Consider the following 23,319-nt stretch of genomic DNA (forward strand, 5'->3'; position numbering starts at 1 on the left):
AGTCTACTTCAAGTTCTACGTAAAGAATTTTGATTGTGAAAAAATTTGACAATAAAACACTACATGATCTCAACAATCAAAATTTCATGGTAAGTCAATAGTTGACTTCACATAATTAAGAACCACTAGACGTGCTCTCAACATAACACAACATGACCAAATATAAGTCAAAGCTTAAGTGCCATGCAACCCATAAACATACAGAAAGATAGATACATAGCACCAACTATATATATCTACCAAAATCCCACACAAGTAGTCCAAAATGGATCACCTATCTCGTTCCGGCAGCCGTCACACTCCACCACCCACCGGTAAACAACCTCTCCCCCGCCTTATACGTTCAAGAAGCGAAAATCCACCCACATCTCCAACGAAATCTCGCTCAAAATCAACTACGAAAACAAGAAGTTATAGGGAGCAAGAAGTGAATAAGTTAACTATTCACATTCCTAGTCCAATGACTACTATCAACACCGGCCTTACTAGCCCGGCTACCAAAAAGAAAGCAATAACTTTGCCACGAAAAAAACCTACTTCGCCTTCTGCTTGGGCATTGTCACCTGGGAGAGTTGCGCCATTTCCTACACCCATCCAGGCAAAGGCACCAAGTCCTGCTAGCAAGACTGGTGGTGAACGCACCAGTGGTGGTGGAATAAGTGGAGTTTTAAAGTATTTTAGGCAGAGGAAAACGACATCTTTGGAAGAAGCAGATCACCATAGTTTTAAAGTGATGAATAACCGATTATTGCAATGGAGGTTCGCAAATGCTCGAGCTGAAGCCACTATGTCCACCGTGAAAACAGTGGCAGAGGTATGTACATTGCAGAAGAAAATGGGTTAATTACTCAATTAGGAGTTATTGTTTCAATCTTTTGATTAATAGTATTGTTTTTATGCAGAGGAAAGTGTTTAATGCATGGCTCAAGATACTTGCTATACAAAATTCAAATATGTCGAAGCAGATGGAAATACAAAAGCTCAAAAACAACATCAAGTTATATCATATCATGAATTCTCAGCTATTCCTGCTAGAAAAGTGGTCAAGAATGGAAGCTAAAAACTTTGAAGCCGTTGGTCGAATGGTTAGAAAATTGTCTGTGGCATCAATCAATATCCCTTTGGTCCATGATTGTAAGGTAGACATCATCTCTGAATAAACGTGTTGATTAACATTCTTATAGTACTAATCGTGCGTAACATGTTTGATAATGCTAACAAAAATCAAAACTAATCATATTCGTGGTACATAGGGAGATGTTTTAGAAGTGTCAAATGTGTTGGACACGGCCACGATACTCTTGGAAGATATAGAATCCACGATCTCAGCGTCATCTTATCAGGTGAAGTGGACAATTAAACCTTTATAAGCTTATCTACTAGTATTTTTGGAGTTGCATCTGACAATCTGTTTTTTTAATTGATACAGGCAGAGAAGTCATGTTATCTGCTAACAGAGCTTTCTATCATAGCTAAGCAAGAAAAAGAATCCTTAGCAGAGTTACAGACATGGATGACTGTCGTCGAGTCACTGAAGGTAAACATATCAACTCAAGATTTTTTGAAAAATTAGCACGTGCATAACTCAAAATGCACAAATCAAGAAAAATCCTTCTTTACTAAATGTTTTTTTTTGATTTCAAGCTGCGTATGATACAGGAAAAAGAAAGAAGTTTGAGAGCTCATTTAATCCAAGCATACTAAAGCTTTAAATACACTAGTTGGAATCACAATGAATCTTCTGTCCACCATCAACCAATGCCCGCCAATCCCAGTGAACTCATTCACGATATGGTTATACCTGCACGGATAGTTCTTCAAATACAATGCTGCATAAAGCAGAAAGATTTTGATAGGATGTATATTTGATGCATTTTTTATTCTTGATTTTGACCTGACTCAAACAAGCGTATCTTTTATCCATCTCAACATAACATATATGAACTATACACAACTGCCCAATGTCTAAGATTTACGAGTATACTATCCACCACAGTACAAGTAAATATGTCTAAGCTTGATTAAACCACTTTGCATATTGAGCAACCACCAAATCTCACATTTCACTATCTGCAACCATTAAAGACTTGAGAATAAGGCTGCAAACACATCAAATAAGACCCAGGTTTTAGGCCGTCTCCACCCCAGTAGGGATGGTCAAAAGGGTTTCCCCTCTAGGGAGGCGCGGGTTCAGGCTTCGTGAGAAGCAAGATCTAATGAAGTTTCCCAGTAGCTTGATTTGGTGTAAACAGAGGGAGTGCAAATTTGCCGTGTTACACACACACAAACACACAAAGACCCAGACTAAGCCTTGCAAACACATCAAATGCTTGACTGAATTATACAAGCTCAACAAGTATTTCTATGCAGAAAATTTTCATCTATTATGCCAAATGTGCAGTTATGCACATTTCCAGGCGATCACATAAATTTGGGCATATTATTGAATGAATATGATTACTTTTTTATATATATTTTTTATTCACAAACCAACCTTGACCATTCGATCAGCTGCCAATTGTTAACTCATATTTTCTTCCAAACAAGGGATATAACTTTCAATCAATTTCCAGCTTTATGACTATACAGTATGGTGGTTGTACAGGTCAAACCATCTAAACTAATATATGCTCTGTTCAAGCTATTCTATTCCAGTGTAAAACTTGATCTAGAGTCCTCAAGCCAAACTAAGGTTCAGCTTGATTGTCCTTGGTAAAAAATCAATGATTTTTCCCAGGTTATAAGAACATACAGCATGAGCTCAAAACATGCTAGTTGTTAAGGTCTGACCTGAACCTTAACAAGCCATGAATTGAGCTAATCATTCAGCATATAGCTAGATAAACAAAATATGACAACATGTAAATGCAGAAATGCAATCAAATATCTCAAACATCAAACTGAATACTTGGTTCTGACCATCCTTAACCAAAAACAACTGGTGCCTATAACGGCAATATTTAATATCCTCAAAACAGAAGCTTAAAACTACAGAAAGAACACCAGATACCACCATATAATAAAGCAAGAAGTTATCAACGGTAACGACGTAGAGACAGAGTGTTGTTCCTCTTCCAGGTTGCCCTCCTTGAAGGTCGTTGCTTGTGGTTCAAGTGTCCCTTGCCACGGAGACCTCTGTACTTCTTACCAGCTGATGTGAGTCCACGAAGCTCTCTATGTTTGTGAACCGGGTTGCAGATCCAGTTGATGCGTGGATCGTTACGGATAGCAGCATGGGCAGGGTCCACCAAGATGACCTCAAAATACTTGTAGGTAGAATCCTGCATTCAAGACTTTGCTTAGTACAAAAAGGCTAAAATAAACAACTTTTAAAGGATAGCACTATATACGCTTTTTGCCTCAAAAACATGTTGAAGTAGGACTGTTCCAACACATTTGGTTATCAACAAGTCAAATGTTTTATTTCCAGCTAGTCAAATGGGCAGAGCAATTTTAAACCCATTTCCAGCTGAGTTTATTTTCATAATCCATACCAAACCACCTCCAAAAACATGTATTCATCAAATTTGATGATTCCAGTCATCATATAGATTCTAGAATATAGTAAGCAGACCAATAAACAGACCTAAAATGCAACCTCTACAAACATATAAAGATAGAAGACAATGCAAATCTAGCAAAATTTCCCATTTAACTCGTCAGACATCTAGCCCGTGTTGCCAGAATTATGTGTAAGAGAAGAGTGGTAAACAAAAAACATTTGTACAACATCTAATTAAAAACAACCTTGAAGTTTCATCTGTAAACTAATGATTGATTTTAGAGAGCAAAACAAGTATAATAAAAGATTTAACATATATGAAAAGTATTGGCTTGCCTCATTCAGCCAGTATGAGTTGAGAACTTTGAGACCGCCCAACTTCCTTCCAGCTCGTTCCTCAGCAACAGACCTCTTGCTACGTTGAAATTTCAATTGAGTAACCCCCTGGTTAGTTGGCTTTCCATACACAATACCCTTAGGCACTGGCCTCTTCCTTCCACCACGTCTCACACGTACACGATAAATCACATAACCCTTCAATAATTAAAATAAAACTCAAATCAGCTTCTAAATGTAAAATGTACACTTCAAACTTACGAAACAGACACATCAAAATGAATCTCTACCATATTATATTATAGTTTAAAAAGTTTAAAGGGGCATTAGCAGTCAACCACTTTATACAAAATGAACATCTAGATCAATGTGTACTCTACGTTGATATGATATCGTGCAGAGAAATGGACATGTATCTCCTTCTGTTAGATACAAAAAGCATTTTCTAGGTATATCAAAAAGACTTTCTACCTCAATAAAGAAACACACCAAATTTAAAGGATAGAAACGATATCGGCAGTTAAACTTAAAAAAAAAAGTTTCGATATAAAATTAAATTACATCCTTAACTTGCTAGAATAGCAAATTAAATTCATCAACAAAATTAGACTTATAAAATGCATAAATCCAGCATTCACCTACTTGTTACATTACAATATACAACAAAACAAAACATTCATCAACTAACAAAACCAGTAAAAAAAAAGTATACATTTAATCAAAAAATTGCTACTTTTTTTCAAGAGTTGTAAAATAAAACATACAACTTAACATTTAACAAACTCGCATACATTTTGTTTATATATAATTATTATATATATACAAATACAATATGTAAACAATAAATATGCATACATTATCAATGAAGCTATCATATATACAAAATATACATACAAACACAATCTGCATACATTTTTAATTTAAAAAAAAAAAAGAGGATGAGATATTTAATGACCTGTTTGGCTTTGTAGCCCATGCGGCGAGCCTTATCGGGTCGGGTCGGGTGGGTGACACGGACAATGGATGGAAGCTGACGGTACTCCCAGCACCTGACACGCTGCATAAACCTCATCACATCTGACTGTTTCTTCCTCCATAGCTCCCCAACATACGTATACGCACCTGCACACACACACACATATATATATATATATATATACAAAAACTTTAACATTTCATAATAATAATAATAATAATAATAATAATAATAATAAAATTTAATTAGATACAAATAAAGAAGGAATTGAAGAGATTTGAAGAATGTTGCATACCCATGTTGTTACTGCTGTGTTGTGTTTCTGTGAGCGGCTAGGGCTTTTGATGAGATATATGGCAGAAACAAACTAGGGTTTTACGTTGTGAGCCTAACTTATAAGTGAGCTCTTTTGGGCTTTCTTTTTGGATATTGGGCTTTGGGTTTTGTATTTTATTGGGCTTACGCTTCATTTTGTTGCTTTATGACATTAAACCAAAAAAATAAATAAAAAAATAAATAAAATAAAATATTTGATTTGTGTTGTGTTGTGTTGTGCCTTATTTGACGAATTTTTAAAAAAGTTATGTCGAAGGTATAATGAAACCTGATTTAGAAAGATGATTATGGTTAGTTTGTAGCGAAAAGGGTGAAGAATAAGGGGCTAAAAGCCTAAAAGGTAGATAGCGTATAAGTTTGGAGACCCTTCACAATTAAAACATGTTAAGTAATAGATAACTCACGTTTGTAATACAACATATTTGAAAGGTGACTATGTTTCCGTTCACTTGTTTGTCTTGATGTATTTTACATATGTTTTTTGGAGAAATGATTGTTTGACATGCTTTTTCACACTTATAAATTCAATAAACTGCCATCTTTTGAATTTGTGTGATGTGATTTTAAGGCTTGAGTTTGCTATCAATGTTTGTTTGCAGACCATGTAAAATTGTATAATTTTATAGTTCTCACATGTCCCACCCGCCTTTGATACTAAAAAGAAAGTGAAGTCTACTTGCCATCAATCATCCAAAAAGCAAGATGGCATATCCGAGGAAGGGAGGCTGGTGGGGCGATGATAGTTGTAGTCATGGACTCATCGCTCATGTAGCCTGGTACTGGCACATCTATTTCAACCACCAAAAGATGGCCAAAATGGTTACTAATTAAAACTGGATTAAAAGATGGAGTGAAATTACAACCTTGGTGTAGCATATTCAGTCTAACTTTGGAAGATCTTTTTTCGGTTCAACTTTATGTGACATTAAACTCGAACCTAGTAGATTAGCAAAGGTATGACAACATGCAAAAAGATCGGCTTTTGAACATTAGTATTAAAAAACTGCTGGTATCAACAGTTTTTATTTTTATTTTTCCAATATTGTTAATAGTTCAATAAGAATATTAAAATTTCTATGGGATTTAAAAATATTAAAACATAGATCTGCAACACATTTGTGAACTAAAAAAAACCGATTTTCTTTTCGAGCAAATTTACTCTAGTACAAAGGCACAACACAAAGATTCAAGCCTACAGGAGTAAAAAAAAAAAAACTTAGCCCAGGAAAAGCTTTAGCTATTCTAGCTATTCAGATTAATCAGACATACCGACAAGAGGTTGGAAGTTGAAAAATCAGTTCGACATGTCATTAGGTTGAGTTAGATAAGTTGAGTAACATATTTAAAAAGGTGTCACTGCAGTATAGATTAGACTTGGTTGAGGCAAGGTGCTTTGGGTTAACCTGCAACCACACCGAGTATTATTTCTTTGACACGTCTTCTTCATTCATCATACAAAACTCTAAAACAGAACACTAGACTCTTTGAACAAACAAGTATTTGCTCACTTGATATAGCCGAACTTCCAAGCAGTCGTCAAAAAACAAATAGATTAAATATAATGTTTCCAGAAATTTACATGGTAAGATACACACCAGATGTCATTTTAGCTGGGTTTTTTTTGCAACTGATATCATATTTACGAAGTCCCATATACTTTATAGGATTAAATGAAATACAACGATATAATGCACTTTAACTTCAGACCATTCCTTTTAGTGCAAATCGGCATATACCTAAAGCAAGAAAAGACGATGGTAGCAGGATTAAGGAAACATGACAACACAAGTACAAAAGTATCGGATTATCGGGTGACCAGACGTGATAGAATTGGCTGGTTGGGAATCATGCGCAAAACATACCCAGTTGACCCATAACACTTGTCATAAGAAGAAAAGTTTAGTTTATTATAACACAAGTTAGTAGTATTTTAATAATACTGGACTATTTCTCAAGAAAATGATAAATGAGATTTTATGCATACAGATTACAGTTTAAAGATCCATTGAATTCAAAGCCATTTTTCTTAATCAGATTTACCTGATAGAAATAAAACACAACCCCAAGTAACTCATTCATGAGTAAATCAGTCACGGTTGACAACTTTGTAGAACAAAACCTTTTCAAGTAATTCATTCATAGGGCAAGAGGGATTCACCTTGAAATCAGCTACTGGAGCTTCCCAGGTCGAAGTCCATGGTGTAATCATATTCGATGGTTGGAATAACAGTGGCAACAAATTTCAAGAATAAGAAGAGGTATCTGCAGCAGATAATGTTTAATTTCAGTAGTGAAAGAAAGCGATATAACACAGCAAACCAATCAAAAAAATCAAGATGTACCACGTTTAAACCATATTTTATCGCAATGTAAAAGCCTTCTGGATCAGAAATGCAATTTTAACACGGTTGCTTAAATTAGGTCAATTTTCTTTTAAAGAAATGATCAAAAAGGTCAAATTTATAACCAATAAAAAGAGAACATGTAAGATGTACCAGCTTGTATCACAACTATCATCCCAATTTTTATTAAAATATTTTGTGACAGCATTTAACTCAGAAGTTTAGATTTAAAATCTATTGGCGATTCCACAACTATTCATAAAAGAGAAGTGAAGAAAATTACTTGTCAACTTGTGGTTCAAGTCCTCCAGCTATTAGGGGTTCAATTAGTTTCTTCATCACAGCTGCATGCTTACATGGATGCACAGACGCATGTTTCCCCGGTAAGTGTGGATGGTCTTCAATAGTTACCTGATAAATATTTAATTCAATAGCATCAAATATCTTCCCATATCCAACTAGACTATAAGTAATTTTCAGTTTTAGAAGTTAAAATTAACATGGCTAAACAGTGGTCCAAATTAACATTTACGGTTTTAGAAGTTCAAAATGTGTTGTGAAGCAAAACATATAATAAGGTACACTGAGAGTACAAAATATAGGCTTTTAAAGTAGTTAGCAATTGTAGTGACAACACTTTGGTGTCATCATGCTTGAACTTTGGTCAATGTGTTAACTCAGTAAATAAGTGGCCATATCAACTCATTCACTTAAGTGGTCATATTTTACTTTCAAAGGGTCAAATGAGTATTAGCGGAACCATTTAAAATCAAGTATGTCCTGTAGAAGGTTTTCAGCCTCCTAAATCAATATTTTAAACAAAAATATTACTCTAATTATCTAGATTTTGTAAAATAGATTAATTATTTTAAAAGCCATAAAATGACAGAAAGCTGTTCGCATCAACCCGACCAATCCCATTACCCCCCTGTCAATCGTTAAAACATATCAACATAAAGACTTGAGAGTTAATATGACAAATAGTATACAAACTAACAAGCATGTACTTACAGTTTTGCGAGCATGGTCTTGACTGACATCTTCAAGAACTAATTCTGGCTCGAGAAGCATCCTAGACTGTAATAGAAAAGTGGTAAAATCAAAGAGGTTAAATTTGAAGTTTTAAACAACAGCTTCCAATCATTAGCCTAGATATCGGATAGATATTTTTGAGTTTTCATTGAATGTCATAGAACAGATATGATGTTACACATTTCCACTGCATCTATATTAGATGATCAATTAAGGTGTATGAGCAATGTTTTGTTAGCCACTAAATTCGAACAGTCCATCTAGTCAAATGTTAACCCAAGTTCATGAAGTGTGCTAACTTTCAAACCTTCTCTATATAAATAGTCAACGTTGATAAATAATGTCTTAACTGGAGGGTTCCAAATGGCTTCAGTCAAGTTATGTTGCCAATGTCAACAAATATTGTCTTGTTGTACCTCAAGTATGTAATTCTTCATCTCATGTAGAAGTATTTCTATCTATAACCATCCTTGTATGTGAGATGCAGATCTTAATAGGATACAACCTACTCTACATATAGATTTTGTCTGTTTATATTCCATCAAACTTTAATTTGCAATTATTAATCTAACAATTAATCTACTAACTAGCAATGCACTGAATAACCTAAGACCTTCAGCCTTCCTACCAGTTTCTAACATTTTGTGCAGACACAGAAATTTCATAATTAACTTCAAGTTTGCACCATCAAGGTGTATGTTTCTGACCTCATCATATCCAGTAAGCCAAACACGAGGAGTTTGATAATATTTATCATACCTGGAAAAAATAAGGAAAGAAAAAGAAGAAAGCAATGCATCAATAACGACAAACAAGAACGTGAATGAATAAAATTTTCGACATAGACAGCAGAGCCACAAGACCTAAAACAGCCGAAAAGTAGAGATGTATATTGAAATTAAACTACAAAAAAAGTGGGTATGAACTTACGTGATGCTGACATCATAAGTTCGAGTTCGCAAAATATGGTCATCATCAGGCTCATGAGCAACGAGATACGTAGGCTGAAGGGTTGCCTGAAAATTGCAATATGCACGTACCAAAAAATATCAGAGTGGTCAAGATGTACATATTTTCTAACGATTATATTGTTAATTGTTTCTAGGCATTAAACAGGACACTGTCCAAAACCTAACCAATTTTGTCTGTTAGGTGGCAATTTTCACCTATCACTTATGAACAGGTCGATGTAGGCTATGTTCCTGTGCCTGTGCCCGTGCCTCATTTATCGGCAGAGGGTCAAATAGGTAAAACAAAAAAATTAACTTGAACGCAACCAGGTCAAAACTCACCCAACGTGAATACTTAATGCAGACAACCTTCAAAGCTTCTTTTTTAAAACATCATATTCTTGTTGTAACAATATACTTTTTACAAACATGTTTAACACACGAATTATTAATCAAGAATAAAGTTGAACCAAAAAGTGCCTCGGGTGGACGTAACCTGTTTCAAGGTACGCAACGATTTGTACTGGTTTTAACCAACCCATTTTGCAACTCTATCACTTTACAGTTGAGATCTTTTTACCATATGTTTCATCACTATTAATTGCTTTGATTCTAGACTTGGTTTAAAATAGCATGCAACAGGCATTGCGTTGCGTGTTGCGACCCTAGGGCGCAACACCAAGGGTGTGGCGACCATGTTACATGTTGCGGGCGCAACATGCCCGTAGCGAGCCGTTGTGAGCGTTGCGTGTTGCGTTCGTTGCGTCGCAACATGTACAAAGTTATGTTTTCACTTTTTTGGGCCCATTGTTTTGATTTCAACTTTCAAATTCAAGTCTATTAGTCTACTTTTATGGTTTGTTTTCTACTATACATTTGGTGTCGTAGAATCGCAACCTATTATGATTTGGTGATTTGAAGTCACAAACTATTGTCTTTTCTTATGATATGGAATGTTATCTTTTGGTATTCAATTGTTACATGTAGAGTATTAGCATATTTGTAGAAACTGTCGCCGCGAGTACGTGTTGCGCTCGCCGCGCTCGCAACGCCACACTTGTTGCCTCAGGGACCTTATCGCCACGGGTCGCCACACGCTATTTCAAACCAAGATTCTAGAAGACAGTACTCACATACCATATTACATGGTTCACAGCCTACTAATCATCGTAACATCGCTGATAGATGTCATAATCTTGGAAAAATATCTTATAAAGGTACAGCAACATACTGTGAGAATCTTACCAGATCTGTCTCAATAAGGTTGTCGGGTTCTTCAAACTCTTCCATGTCTGGAATGTCTTCTTCATCATCGTTGCCAAAATGTGAAGAAATTGTCTGGATGTTAGTCTTCTTGCTTATTTCCAGAGTTTCCATAGAAGGGACATTTTCCTCCTCATTACCCCTGGTATCTACAGAGATAGTCTAACCAAGTTCAAAAATCAAAACATAGACAAATTTCATAGTAAAGATTTCTGACTTGCCACATACCTTTAGGCTGTCCATGAGTAGCCAGCCAACCGTCATTATTTTCATCGTCAAGCAATATTTCACCTCCAGCAGCCTCATATTCTTCTTGTATTGAAGCGACTCTTCGCAAACAAGGAACTGGATAAAGTTCATGACAAACATAGAAAGATTTAAATGCAAAATAGCTATGCGACAATCAATGGAAGATGAAACAATGATAATTATTGAATAAATAGCTGGCCATTCTAACTAAATTTTCATCCCCTGTTATCTACGATGAATGTTCAATCATTCTATTTGTGAATGTCCTCCACTAGTATTGCATACCAAAAGAAAATCCAGACACTTATTAGTATGTCACACTCAAGACTCCCAACTCCATCTAAAAAGGCCACATACTTATATAGCAATGAATTTATGGATGAGCTATTATGAGAGAGACAAGGGAAGAAGCAACAAATCAAAAGATGAGAGCATAAACCCTAGAAGGACAAACCATGCCACGGAGAGGGGGGGGGGGGGGGGGGGTTATCTCGGTACACAAACCCCTCTGTAGATTATTTTATGGTCTCCTTGACTATATAGCTCCATTTATAGGAGTCTGAGATTACTATAGAAGTATGTCCCGAATTGTTTGTTTGGATAGGGTTCCTATCTGGCGTCATTAGAGAGTCAGCACCTCAAAAAGTAAGCCAAAGGGGAAGAGATGGCTGCCTCTCGAAAGCAACTTGCCTTTCTTATTGTCCATTTGAGTAAAAAATAATCATCTGTTAGGGTCCAATCATATATATTAATGATTGGTATAGGTATTCATTTGCGTTTCCTTTCATATCAATTACGTGGCCATACAAATCACGCAAATCAGTTACATAGCCATACAAATCCGCAATTTTGGAAGTTAGAGACATTTTGTAGAAAAAGAAAATATGAAAATTTAATAAGAACTAATCATATTATTTATGATAGAGGAACAATTTGTTTATTTAACTGAAATCGAAATACAAAACTATTTTACCATTTCTAGTGATCAAAAATTGTTTGTCGGCTGGCAAATATGACTTCCTCTTGTTTGGATCGCCAGATTCCCTAACAAAAGTAAACCAAACAAAGGCAAAGTGATTAGTAAACTTAAATAACAGGTAAGAAACACAGAGTCTCCTCTTTTATGAAGACTTTGAGTGTCCTGTCTGGCTGTCAGCTAGCGTTTACTCATTCTATTTTTCAACCCAGGTCATAATGAAATATGTTACGAAATCTACATGAATCAGATGATAGGGTATAAGCCACAATGTATTTATGTTCACCAGTCACAAACTAATCTATAGATGTACCTCATTCCTGTCTTCCAACAAGTTAATATATGGTCCATATGTACAACATTGACATTAGCAAAGGTAAAGAATACTTTCCTTTCTTCCATCAACATGATTAATTCATTAATTCATATGCATAGAGAGTGACATATGGAGTTATGGACTAAAAAAGATGTAACTACAGATGCTCAAAGGTCCACCATTCCTATCTTTTGGTACTATAGAAAGCACTTCCACAAGGGTGAAAAACATTTACTTTCCAAAAATAAACCATTAAGCATGTGTCATGATCTTTTGGTTGATAAGAGTAACATACGAAATTTATTATATATTTTAAATATCACAAGCCACAAAGAAAAGATCAGCTTGTAGAACATAGTAAATCAGACAAAAATTCAGTTGAAAGTACAAAGTATAACTAAGCCTAAAACTTATACGGTCCTGGGCATAAGGTTTCCGTATATGTTATGCAGTTCTTTGATCTACTTCTGTGAACTAGGATGTTTCTAAAGACAAAATAATACTCTATGCTAACAATAGCTTCAAGAAATTAAAAAGGTAGTGCCTGTTATAACAAAAATAATATCTTCTTCAAATAGCCTATAAACAACTGTTAGTGACCACAGAAACTTTCATGAACGCAATTTATATTCGTGCCAGATAAATGCTCTAGCATAAGGTCACGGTTCCATGACTTACTTATACCATGTTAACAACCTCATGTCATGTTTTACCCATACTTCTTTATATCCATATTACCGCACCACACGTTCTCTCTCCTCCTCTCATACATCACTACAGGCCACCAGATACCACCACAGAGAACTAGTTCAATACTATAGATTTGCACCAACAATCCGACAAACTGGTTCTAACCGCTTAAGTGGCAACATGGTTACGAATCCGAACACGATATTTGCCAATCTCTCCAAGCTCCCCAATAGTTACTTTCTAAAGTAAAAAGGATCATTCTTACCCCAAAAAATTCAATCTTTTTTCTAAAACGGCTAAAAAATCAATCTTTATATGCCTAATCAAAACAAAAACTCAACCAGAATTCAAACCCAATATGTATAATTACAAGATAACACCATCTGCCTACTTAAATCACTATTACTGACAACAATCACAATCTGAACAACACCGATTAATCATAGATACATAAATACTCATTTAAAAAAAAAAAACCTCGCTTTTCTCTAAAGATTCAATCTTTATATGCCTAGTATACTCAAAACAAAATCTTAAATGAGACCCACTATGCATAAGTGCAAGATAGCACCAGCTATCTACTCAAATCACTAACAACAACAATCAAAACGACACAGTTTAATCATATTGATACACAAAGTTTAATAAAACAGATAGATATAGATATAGATGTATGTATGTATATACCAGGACCAAGTGGGGCATTTGGAAACAAGATTATCACCAGCAGCGACGAATTCAGTGACGGATAAAACACCTTTATCTTTGAAAGCAGTATCAGTTCTATGGCTCATTATTCTCTCTGCCGTGCTTTTGAAGGCTTCATGTATCTTTTGTGTTAAAACCATCTTCCTTCAATTTTTTCAAAAAATTTTTTTGTTTTGTTTTGTTTTATGGCGATTCGGAAGAAAAGATGGATCAAATCACCAACCCTAATTAATTAATTAATGATTTTATCATTATGAAGATGAAGAAGAAGAAGAAAGTTTGGGACTTTTTTCTTTTTCTTTATATAAAAGGGGGTTTGCGATTTTGCGTCGTGATTATAGGGATTATGTTAACGACCCACGCTGGCATCAATAAATTCTTTATTTTTATATTTTGCTCCGAGGTTTGTAAAACTCCCAAAGTCGGACGAATCCCAAAATAAACTTCTCTCTCGCCAATTTATTTATTGCGTGAATCTATCAACTAATTTAATTTTTACTTTTCATTTGGATTATTATGTTAACCCAAAATAAACTTTCCCAGAGTGGAGTCTGAGTCTTTAAAAACTTTTGACTCCCCCCTCACCGAGTCGAGCCCGAGTCATAAGTATCCCAATCTTGATTTTCTCACATCTAAACTTTATTGTTACTCTTAATTACCTTACCTTTTCTTAATTGAAATAAGGTTACATCAATAATTATCCTACAATAACACGTATTTTTTTTTTGTAACCACTCCTTGATGAGGTAAAGTGTAAACATAATATGGTGCATTATATTTTCTAACAATATATTTTTATAAAATAACATATTGGATATGTTTGGTTGGAAGCTTTTAGGAATTTCAAGCTACATAAATGCTTAAGTTGGCATTCGGAACTTGCTTTAGATATCATGAAAGTGCTAAGCTATGTGATGGAGTTGTGGAAGAGGCTTTAGAAGAAATGGCTTACACATTAGTATTTAGTAGAGAGAAAACTGACTATTCATTGTACGAATTTGATAAGAAGAAGAATGCACGTAGCAACACAGGTAATCTATATTGCGGAACAAAACTTACGATTTTCGGGTACCTGGTCTCGGTGTTACACAAGTTAGGGAGGATAGACAAAGACATAACTTACCGAATACAAACAAGGTGGTTGAAGTGGAGAGCGGCTACTGGAGTCTTCTGCAACAAAAAAGCCTTGTTAAAGCCAAAAGGGAAGTTATATATAGTACAGATTAGACCAATTTTGTTGTATGGGTCTGAGTGCTGGCCGATACAAAGGCACAAGCAAACATGATGGAATAGGATGCTAAGATGGACATGTGATAACATGTGATAAACCATGTTTGATATGATACCGACATAAGTTTTTAAAACATGGCTTGAAGTTACAAGTATTATTAACAAGTTGAAGGAAGATCGGCTGAAATGGTTTGGATATGCGAGGAGAGGAGCAATAACAAATATAGGCCTATGGACGGCTTGCGGAAATACAGTAGACCAAAACTTGAGTTTTAACACCTTTTTTGGAAAATGATAAATTCTCTTAAAGATTAGCCTAAAAGTTCTCCTAAAAGTATAAGAAGATGACATGTGTTATCTATTAATTCTTTTTCCTAATCTTGCCCTGATTTTGACACATATCTCCATCTAATAGTAAGAAGAATTTTTAGGTCATTCTGATAGTGTGGTGACACATATTTGACATTGATCCCTGCTGACAGTGTGGTGACACATAACCATGAAGACTTGTTGATATTGCGATTCATGAAGGTCGGTGCATTTGTTTATCCAAAATCTTGTAAACAAATGTTTTGCGAATTGTAATGTCATAAATTCATTTTGGGTTCAAGAAACTGTAGCTACGCATGCGTTTTGGTTTAAAAAGAAGCTAAACTTCCAATATTATGAAGAACGTCCAAGTTCTTTCATTGTAATTGTTCCGTAGATCCAATATATGGTTGAAACTATGTTCATCAACATTGACTCTTATGATCTTATTGTTGTTGGTGATAAATGTTAGAACAGGCGGAAATTTCAGTACTTGGGTATCACACTGAATTGTGTAATCACTTTCCAGATTATTGGCCGCATGTATCTATGGTGTCACAATGACCACTTTCATAAAAGAGTTTATGTTTTTGATTTAATTTTGAATCACGTTGCACACTTGCAATAAATATTTATTTTGTGCTTGTGGTCTTATGTATAGATTAAAAAACTCAAGAATCTCGAAAGTTATGGGTAGTCAAAAACTGCCTATAGATGGTTTCGACTTGGTTATAGTAGTGTCGTCTTTTCATATTATGTGTCAATAATTGAGTAATTGATTGTATTTTTCCATATGGAGTAAGATAATTCTACTCACCTAATATGGTTGCATTTTTCATGATGAAAGATTGTGATGGAACTTAGAAGCTTTGGTAAAGACTTTCTTGATGCTGACTTGAACTAATCACCATTGTTATTAATACATAAATAATGTGCCAACATGGTTTCACTCCGTGCACAGGGCCTTTTTATACCTAGTGAAAGACGAGATTGGATACAGTTATTTTTTACTGATATGCCAACATGGTTTAAGCAAATATTATTTATTAATTAAAAATTAAATTTAAAATGGCACACCACCATTTTAGTGGTTGCTACACCTTCGATTAGGAAATTTGTTTTCATATTAATTTAATAACTTGTAATGTTTGTATATGCATATGTATTGTGTCATCTAACTTCTGCTATATACAGCAGTTTTCTAGATGATCTTTATGTACAGAAACTGATCAAGACTTTCCTCTGAGTCAATATGATCATTTACAACTTGATTAGCAGATACTATTTGACAAAAATGAATTACTGAGAAAATTAAAGCATTCTTTAACTCATACAGATAGTGATGATTCACAGGTCAGACAGATGTATCCATGACGATTGTACCTATTACACAATCTGATTACTGATTAACAATAATGGTGTAGTTAATTAAGTCTACAGTGTTGTACCAAACTGAACATGGAGACATAAATAGCCAAGAAAACATGCATCTACAAGCACAGATTACCAAAATTTGGCATGAATAAAGAACGGTAATGTTGTGATTTTCCAATTCAATAGCACTATGTTTCGGGGCCAGAAGCAAACAAATTAATAAGCCCACGAAAGACTTGTGCAGATAATTTGTGTGCAACAAGAACCTCACCATCAACATTCCACACGCTTTCCTCGCCAAATGAAGTGAATGTGAAGGCTGTAGTCTGTTAAAATAAGGCAAAAAAAGTGACATTTTCACATCAATAAATAAGAGTATATATTCAACAAATATAGTACTGAAAGAACCGTACTTTATGATGTTCCACGAAATCAAAGTTTAGTGGGGTTCCACCCTTTCGTGCAAGTTGCGTGAGGTGCCTACATGTCACAATCAATTATGAGTTAGAGCAGGTATGCATTGTGCATGTGATAGAGGTGGCAAAATAAGTGGGTTGGGTAAAGGGTAAAACAGGTGATTCATCTATTTGAGTCCATAAAGATCCGTAACACTTTGGACCAATACTTATTTCTAAAATAATTTAATTGTAAAATTTGATTAAAAAATGATTTTATTCCATAACATAATCTAAACAAACTGAATATAACGATTTACCATGAGTACGTATTATAAGTTCACCTTGAATTACTTTCAACCTGTTTAGCATTGTTTTTTTTGTAAATCTGTTTGATCCGTTAAAGATAAACCATAACCTGATTCAAACCATTCACAAATAATGTTGAAACCATCACCCCATTGATGGGGTTGGGGGGTCAGTGCTTACCATAAATAGAAAGCACGAGGGCAATCTTTGATCAGAATGAGATGTAGGAACCCATCAGAAAGGTGTGCATCAGCAACCAGACCATCGGGTGCCTTCTCATTCCTGCATGAGATGACAGCCGCACCAATGCTAAGAAACCTTCCTTTAACTCTCACTAATTTTGATTCTTGTTGTGCATCAGATGTTATGTTTGAGTTACATATGCTGCACTTGGCTCGACATGGCACTCTTTCAGGATCCTTTGACAGGCCCCAAAATGCCTTTATTCGTCTTCCGTTGGCCCCTATATTTGTTTTCTCAGGTTCGACTTCCATATAAGTTACCTCTGCCTCGTATGATCTTACAAAACAAACATATTTAAGTTACTCCGTAGTAGAGGTAGAAAGATGATTGTGTCAGGTGGATCAGGTAACGGGTTGAAACAGGCAGCACCAGGTAAACGTTTTGTCCACCGTCTTTATATGATATTTGATGCATTTTATTATGATTACAAGACCAACATTACAATACTAATATTTAAGTAAAATGATTTAGAAGGTTGTATGTATTGAAAATAAAATCAGGACAACTTAAAACCTATTTGACCAACTTGAGATGAAGATACAACCCAATTTGATAACATTTATAAGTAGATGGTTGAAAAGTTCCACATCTACAAGCTACCAATTATTTTGAAATCTTATATCATTAGTTGGATTGGATTTGGATTAACAAAGTAAGAGCAATAACCTTGGAATGTACGAAATTCTGGTTGATGAATGTTTATGATTGAACACAAGTTTTGTTTAAATGATAAAATTTCTATCTACATTTCTCATGTCATTTATCTTTAAGACTCCATATTCTTAAATTTCAAAGATTTATGTTATTGCTAACGGCATATTGCATATGTGGTAACTTACTTGCACAAATGTTTCATATGGGTCATTGTAGCTTGCAAAGTTCTGATGTGGTGATTAGAATGAGGTTTATGTCCCAATTTGGTCATTGACTAAACCTTTAAACAGTAAAAAAAAAAAGTCTTCGGTTCCGATCCGGTTAATGAAAGTATGTCTTGTATACCATTAAAAAGTAAATCAACCGTTCCAATTGGGTCATTGAAAGGTCTCGTTTTCTATTATTATTAGAATGTAACCACCACATCAGTATGTCAACTAAACATCATCTTACTAAATGATCTAATGGAACACAAATCATACTTAACGAGCAGCTCAGCACAAGACAAAGTACCATATGCCATTTGGAACACTAATGCAAGTACCTTACACAACTTTATGTAATTTTCCCTACCTCTGACAGCAATGATGACCCAAAGTCCCAAACCCCACCTCAAGCCTGTTTTGTCTAGTGAACCTTGAGAATATGAAAAACCCATCAAATCCATATCAACAAATACCTGTGCTTAAGAAACACCTTTGTTCCTGCATAATCATATCGCTTTGGGCCCATCCATCGATATTTTTCACTCTCTGTGATCACATCTCCGTAAAATCCATACCTTCAACAAGAAAACAAATTCAGAAATATAAAAGAACAAAAACTACATCACACGGAGAAGAAATAATAAAGGTCTACCCAGCAAACGAAGCAGTATATCGTACAAGGGGCTCGAGTTTAGACGTTCGTAATGTTTTCCATCTAACAACTTGAGCAATATCCAGTCGCAATCTCTCGCCCAGAATAATTTGCAAGGCAGATGTCACAGGATCACGAGCGCCTGTTGTACTACAAAACCAGATAATCATAAAAAAATTTAAATCATTCTTTTAAACTGGAATAACTTACAGATTAATAAATTAATGTGAGAAATACCATATAACAATAGCATCGGTGGAACCAGAAGGGATAAGTCCAAAGCGAAACCGTTCATTCGGGAAAGAAATTTCAGAATCATGGTCTGCTTAAAAGATAATTTTATACTGAACAATCAGAATCTCATAAGCATGTGTGAACATGCTGTTATAGTGCTTAGATGTTGAAGATACATATCATGTATCTAAAACTAATGAATCTGGAAATATTACTACAACAGCAGCCAAAGTGAATGCTGTTCATATCTCAGCTAAATCAAGCACAAAGATGAAACATATATTGGAAAAATGTCTTTGGCAATGTAATACAATGTAATTAGATAGATTCGTATGAGTTTGTATATAGTTAGATAGTAGAGGGGTCAGTCACGTACATAATGAAAGTAGGGTTGTTAGGCGGTTATTATTTTTCCTGTATATAATATGTATTGTAATTTCATTTTACAATTCAATTGAAATATACAACAAATTTCCCATTTTCCTCTCTCAATCATGAATTCTGTTAGATGTGTATATAGTTTTTTGAGTATTTGGCAAAGTCTGATCATAAGTAATAACATGGAACTATATTTTCTATCAAGTAGAATGATATCTAATTTCTTTTAATAAATTTTTCAGTATATTAAAAAAGCTATTATGTATAACTCCAACAAATATATTGTTTTCATCAAAGAATTCTTTAACAACTACAAACACTAAACACTGATTATCAGAAAATCAGGTTTAGATTGCAGATCCAAACGCCCATTAAAAGAAATAGCATATGGAAAATCGAAACTAAAGGAAACGTACTTGGATTTGCAACTTCTGTATCATCAAGTGACGAACTCAGAAGAGGTGACTCATCCTCACCAGAAACCAATGGTTCAGCCATAGTGACGATTGGACCAAGTTCCTCTATGTCATTATGGATATTAACCGTTTGACCATTATCTGGAGGCATGGGTGGGTATGGAGCTTTATGTCTAGACAACAAAAGACCATTTAGGATCTCGTTGAAAAGGCCATCACCTCCCTGAACCACATTATTTAATCAGAAAAGATTAAACCTTTTTCTGAGATTGAAAAATAGACGTGCTGGGCAACAAATCAAAACGATTAGTTTGGTGCGGGTTGGAATGGATAAGGTTGGATTGAATTGACCCAAAACACCATTTTTCCAAAAAATTGAAAAGTTGTATCATAAAAAACTAATTTGTCAGATGATAGAAATTCTATTATTTCAATAACAATATATTTCGCATAAACAACTTTGGATGTTTAGGCACTAAAAATACATGGTGAGCAAATTTCAACCTGTTGAATCATTTTCCTTTTTGGTCAACTATCTTGTACTTTACCCTTTTGACCCACTGGGAATAGAATAAAAAGTAACCCGAATTGACCCAGTCATATAGAGATTGGGTCAAAATTAAGTCCAGACTGTTTTCAGAATTATAAAAGAGCTGATTATATTAAAATAGAAGCATTCTAGAAAGATGAAACATACAACAGCAACAACCCCGTCATATGAATTAAGCTCCCTACTTGTAATAGATGTCATTGCATCACAAGCATGTCCAGCCCTCTCTGTCACAATAACCTATAAAAGAAACTTTATTCAGATTCAACATACCAAATAAGTGGAAATGATCTTTATTGAACACATACCTTTGTTTTCACTTTGGCTTGAGAAAACAGAGGATACACATTTTCCCATATTCGACGTCCATTTCTTTTTCCACTCCTCGGATTAACAAAAACCTAATCAAGCTTAATAAAAATCCAAGAAACGATCCTTCTGCTACCTTATTGCTATAAAGAAAGTTTGAGAATGACTACTTAAAGAATAACTAAACATACCAAAAGACTCTTTGGCCTATCAATTTCCATGCCAAGACATGTTTTTAGTTGATTAACCCACAACTGACATGTTTGCTTATCGTCATGACCGAAAGTGTAAGCAACTGGAGTCCAAAGACAAGGTTGAGCCTTCGACCTCTGGACACCGTGTACTCTGAACCGGTACATCTACAAATATAATATCCAAGAAACCAATCAACTTCAAGTTCTCACCATGAAGAAAGAGCCCATTTTAACATATCTTTAACATTCAAAAGATTGTAGAGATGGCAAAATGGATGGCACAGCAGCTTCGGTAACTAGTCAAAGGTGAAATTATTGGTGCTGGTCAAAATGGGTCGACATAGTCACACCACAATTTTTTTGTCCAAAAAGTTAAAAAAAAAAAGTTATTGGTCAAGTATGTTCACAAATAGCATATCATCTCAAGAATCCTGTAATTTTTAGTAGAATGATTTGGGAGGTTTCATGGATTAAATTCACTCTGGGAAACTTATGACATTTCTTTTCTACCTGACTTGAACTAATTTACCCATTTAACCCATTCGAGATAAAACATATCCTAAATCGACCATCCATAAGAAGATGCACAGTAAGTACCACCTCTATAAAAAAAAATGACACTTTTAAAGGGACCGAAGTGTTATACTTTCAAAAAGAAAACCATTTATTCACTGAACAAACCTCAGTTAAATGTCCCACCAAGCAGCCTGGGTTTGCTTTACGAGTTTCATGTACCAAACCCCAATCAATGAACTCGATATCATATACATCAGAAATTCTTATGTAAGTATCAGTTTTGGAAGCACTCCATATCCCAAAACAACTTGTGCTTTCCTCCTGTTATTCAAGATAAAAGATACAAAGGTCAAATAATATGAAACTTTTCTAGCTTATAACTGTAGTAGCATGGAAATCATTAAACTGCAAGATGTTTATATTGCAATTTGCACCTTTATATTACTTACAACAATAAAGTTGACATGTTTCCATCCATCATAATATCACCCAATATGGCAGCGTGCATAACAAGCTTAGATAAATTTGTACTAATAGATCTTTACTCCCTCACAAAGTCCCTCGAATTCTAATCTAAGTTAAGCTAATGGGACAAAAAAGTGATAATAAACTGAAGTGAACTCAATCATGATCTAAGCCTGCTCAGCGCATATTAGATATATCAAATTCGCGCATTTGGATTCCTCTATATCTTAAAACAACAATAATTTTAGCAAGGCTGATCCGATAAGTCTATTTGTGATGATAACACATACAAGCCATTTCATCATCCCGTGACATTTTCAATCTTATGTAATATAAAACTTATGGACCTTACAAAATATATGGGTCCTAAAGCACCAAATCTTTACTCGAGACACTCATCGAGATTCAATCACTATTACTATTACTAATATCAACAGTAATAACATGAACAATAGTAAATCATAAGTAACCTAAAAACCATGGCTATAGCAGCTTTATTCGAGACACCCTAATATAGTAGTATCAAATTACTAATATCAACAAAAATCAACAGAATCACAGTGAGGGAGCCTGAATATTAATCAACTGGGTTCATAATCAAAATTATCAAGCTTTGTGGATAAAATAATGGGGTTCAAATACAAAGTGGTTTAGCATGTTCAACTGCAACCTCTTCCCATAGTAAATCATAACAAAAATGCATAACAAAAAACCAACTTTTACAAACTAAAGCACCTTAACTTAAGCAGAAGAAACTAACATTTACATCTGAAAATGATTCAATCAATTCCCAATACAGTCCATCTGATTTTAGCCCAAGATTGACCTCCCCAACTTGACCCATGAAAAAACTTGAAGTCAATATTGACTTTTTCTCACCACCACCACCATCATCATCCCCTCTTATAAAATCTGTGTCTCTCTCCATATTTCATAAACCCCAAAAAATATATCACATAAAAGCTTCAAACTTTCTAAAAAAGGAAAGATTTTAATCAAGTTTTTTTCAGGATTTCAATAGTCAAAATGGATAAAGTTTGGATTTTTATTAATGGGGTTGTCTTGATTTTGATTATTTGATTTAGGGATTATATAAAGAGAGGTATAGCTTGTTGTGGATCAAAAGATTTAATGTTTTGATGCGAAACGATATCAAGATTTTTATGTTTTTTATTTCTTTGGGCCTTTGGGGTGGTGGCTAAAATGTTT

At 34.7% G+C, this 23,319-nt stretch overlaps 4 protein-coding genes across 5 annotated transcripts; 1 reads left to right on the forward strand and 3 right to left on the reverse strand.

Annotated features, from left to right (window-relative positions):
- The first annotated feature begins 265 nt into the window (after positions 1-265).
- Positions 266-1,704, forward strand: LOC122588054 (QWRF motif-containing protein 7). The gene is made up of 5 exons (XM_043760198.1): positions 266-814; positions 903-1,139; positions 1,254-1,343; positions 1,430-1,537; positions 1,660-1,704. The coding sequence occupies exons 1-5, from the start codon at positions 266-268 to the stop codon at positions 1,702-1,704; spliced, it is 1,029 nt and encodes a 342-aa protein (XP_043616133.1).
- A 1,162-nt stretch (positions 1,705-2,866) lies between these two features.
- LOC122587058 (60S ribosomal protein L15) lies at positions 2,867-5,186 on the reverse strand. The gene is made up of 4 exons (XM_043759128.1): positions 5,110-5,186; positions 4,794-4,960; positions 3,839-4,036; positions 2,867-3,281 (listed from the first exon to the last, which is right to left on the reverse strand). Exons 1-4 carry the CDS (start codon positions 5,111-5,113, stop codon positions 3,036-3,038), a joined length of 615 nt encoding a protein of 204 aa, XP_043615063.1. The 5' UTR covers positions 5,114-5,186; the 3' UTR covers positions 2,867-3,035.
- A 1,500-nt stretch (positions 5,187-6,686) lies between these two features.
- Positions 6,687-14,027, reverse strand: LOC122587232 (autophagy-related protein 3). The gene is made up of 10 exons (XM_043759343.1): positions 13,656-14,027; positions 11,960-12,030; positions 10,966-11,082; positions 10,720-10,886; positions 9,455-9,540; positions 9,232-9,283; positions 8,504-8,569; positions 7,776-7,903; positions 7,309-7,412; positions 6,687-6,886 (listed from the first exon to the last, which is right to left on the reverse strand). Exons 1-9 carry the CDS (start codon positions 13,814-13,816, stop codon positions 7,316-7,318), a joined length of 945 nt encoding a protein of 314 aa, XP_043615278.1. The 5' UTR covers positions 13,817-14,027; the 3' UTR covers positions 6,687-6,886; positions 7,309-7,315.
- A 2,487-nt stretch (positions 14,028-16,514) lies between these two features.
- Positions 16,515-23,319, reverse strand: LOC122588664 (ceramide kinase-like). 2 transcript variants are annotated; one of them, XM_043760821.1, is made up of 12 exons: positions 22,871-23,319; positions 21,811-21,966; positions 21,127-21,294; positions 20,935-21,027; positions 20,774-20,866; positions 20,077-20,299; positions 19,286-19,373; positions 19,049-19,198; positions 18,870-18,971; positions 17,474-17,812; positions 17,003-17,069; positions 16,515-16,915 (listed from the first exon to the last, which is right to left on the reverse strand). In XM_043760821.1, exons 1-12 carry the CDS (start codon positions 23,036-23,038, stop codon positions 16,778-16,780), a joined length of 1,785 nt encoding a protein of 594 aa, XP_043616756.1. In that variant the 5' UTR covers positions 23,039-23,319; the 3' UTR covers positions 16,515-16,777. The 2 variants fall into 2 exon arrangements, with proteins under 2 accessions (XP_043616756.1, XP_043616757.1); XM_043760822.1 differs by having other exon boundaries at positions 19,286-19,370; positions 22,871-23,318.

Source organism: Erigeron canadensis, chromosome 2 (assembly GCF_010389155.1).
Source record: "Erigeron canadensis isolate Cc75 chromosome 2, C_canadensis_v1, whole genome shotgun sequence".
Lineage (NCBI taxonomy): Eukaryota > Viridiplantae > Streptophyta > Magnoliopsida > Asterales > Asteraceae > Erigeron > Erigeron canadensis.